The sequence below is a fragment of the Entamoeba invadens genome, assembly GCF_000330505.1.
Source record: "Entamoeba invadens IP1 unplaced genomic scaffold scaff_1105074724509, whole genome shotgun sequence".
Taxonomy (NCBI): domain Eukaryota; phylum Evosea; order Mastigamoebida; family Endamoebidae; genus Entamoeba; species Entamoeba invadens.
The window spans coordinates 14,694-17,051 of NW_004191926.1; the positions used below are offsets into that span (position 1 = coordinate 14,694).

At 41.0% G+C, this 2,358-nt stretch overlaps 1 protein-coding gene across 1 annotated transcript; it reads left to right on the forward strand.

Annotated features, from left to right (window-relative positions):
- Positions 1 to 2: 2 nt before the first annotated feature.
- On the forward strand, positions 3 to 2,356 carry EIN_305170 (protein serine/threonine kinase; the record flags this gene model as incomplete). The annotated part of the gene is made up of 1 exon (XM_004185989.1): positions 3 to 2,356. A coding segment is annotated over one exon (2,354 nt), but the record flags the coding sequence as incomplete, so codon positions are not given.
- Positions 2,357 to 2,358: the final 2 nt, after the last annotated feature.

The following is a 2,358-nucleotide window of genomic DNA, read 5'->3' on the forward strand; positions in this document are numbered from 1 at the left end:
GCAACCAAGGTTATTATTTGTACAACAACATTTGTGTTCAAAAAGCGTCAAACACGCCATGCAACGCAATTCAGATCACAGAGGATGTTTGTCTTAGCAAAGAAGATGCTGGGTGTGATGAAGTTTTAAATAGCAAGTGCACATCGTGTCAGAGTGAATTGATACTCGACAATGGAATGTGTAAAAGTTGTTCCTCGTCAATACAAAACTGCACAAGTTGCTCCACTTCGAGCATGGGGAGCATCATGTGTTCTGTGTGCAGAGAAGGGTTCTTTCCAGAGAAGACGTGTAAATCGTGCAGAATGATATATGGGTGTGAGTTGTGTGTAAACTTGCTTGTTGGCAATGTTGAAAGCACTCGAATTTGCACAAAATGCCTGAGTGGGTTTTATTTGCAAGATGGTGAGTGTCTCCAAATCAAAAACTGTGTTGCGAACACAGGAATAGAGTGCACAAAATGTGAACAAAACTTTATTGTGGAAGAAGGTGAATGCAAAGAATACACAACACAGTTGGGGTGTATTGCAACTGATGGTGTATTTTGCACGATGTGTTCTGATGGATTTTACTTGTCACAAGAAAGTCGGCGATGTTTGTCGTGTTCAGTTGCGAGTTGCAGCAGGTGTGACACAACTGGCAAATGTATTGAGTGCAACACAAGCAACTCATTGAAAGACGGGAAGTGTGAGAGGTGTGGGATTGTTGGGTGTTCACGCTGCAACTCGACAGGTAGTGATTGTCTAAGTTGTGACAAAACCCACTTCTCAACAACACTGCCAACATTACAATGCACAGAGTGTACCACAATAACGATTGGGTGTTTGGAGTGTTCAAGTGAGCATTGTACAAGATGTCAAGACGGGTATTTCATCAACACCACGGATCACAAATGCAACTCATGCAAAATGATAAAGGGGTGCACAACATGCTCACTTGAAACGGGGAAGTGCTTCAAGTGTTTGGATGGGTTTTATTTGGTGAGTGGACAATGCGCTTTGTGCAACAAAACCATCCAAAAGTGTGGAAGGTGTTCGAGTGAGTCAAATTGCAACAGTTGTGAAGAGGGATACTTTTTGGAGGAGAACACGTGCCACAAATGCAGTGAGATAGACGGGTGTGAGGTTTGCGACGAATCAAGTCGTCTCTGTTTTAAGTGCAAAAACTATTACACCGCATTGGTAGATGGAAATGGATACAAATGTGTCGATTGTGAAACTGCACACGAAAACTGTTCGAGTTGTTCAGTTGATGGAAATTGCACCGAATGTAAAAGTTCTTTTATGTTAAAAGAGGGTGTTTGTGTTGAGTGCTCAACTTCAAATCCAAATTGCCACGTTTGTGCAACGACAAGTTCGAGGTGTCTGTCGTGTGATGTTGGGTATGGTGTTGATGATAATGGACAATGCCAGAAGTGTATTGATGTGAATTGTCTTGACTGTGAGTTGTATGACAAATGTTCAAAATGCAAAGAAGACACAATTCTCACAGATGGGAGTTGTGTGAGTTGCAGTGTTGACAACTGTAAGACGTGCGATTTGAATGGGTTTTGTGTTGAGTGCAAATCGAGTTATTATCCGAATGATGGTGTTTGTCAAAGCTACAATTTGAGTTTTTTCAATTGTGTTGAAACGTCAACAACCAGAAACGAGTGTTTGAAGTGCAATATAAATTATTATTTGAAATTGGGAAATTGCAATCCATGTAACTTGTTTGATGCCAATTGTGTTGAATGCAACAATAGCACATGTTTAAAGTGTTCAGAAGGAACATATCCAAGTGGGGTTGGAAAGTGTTCGTCATGCAACACTATGGCAAACTGCACAAAGTGCCAACAAACGGCGCCTGTTTGCACAGAGTGCTCTTTTACATCTTCTCCAAGTGGGCAATTGGTAAATGGGTATTGCAAAGATTGCACTGTTGACGGCTGTGTGAAATGCAAAACAAAAACGTCTGGTAGTAATGTGTATCCCGTTTGTGAAACATGTGCACCGGGGTATAACCTCAACTCAAATGACGAATTTTGTTATCCAAACACGATCAACGATTGTGAAGAGTATGAAACCAACACCAACACTTGTTCGAAATGTAAAAATGGGTTCACATTGAATGCAAACACATGTCAAAGTTGTTCCAATACACTGACCAATTGTGAAGAATGCGCGTCAACATCGAGTTGCACAAAGTGTTCAGAGGGATTTACTGTTGGCACAGACAACACTTGCCACACCTGTTCAGATGTAATACCAAATTGTGATAAATGTTATTCTGACACTTCAAAATGCAAAGAATGTGCAGTTGGGTATTACGTCACAGAAGGTTTGACGTGTTCGAGTTGTGATTCGGTGATATCAAATTGCA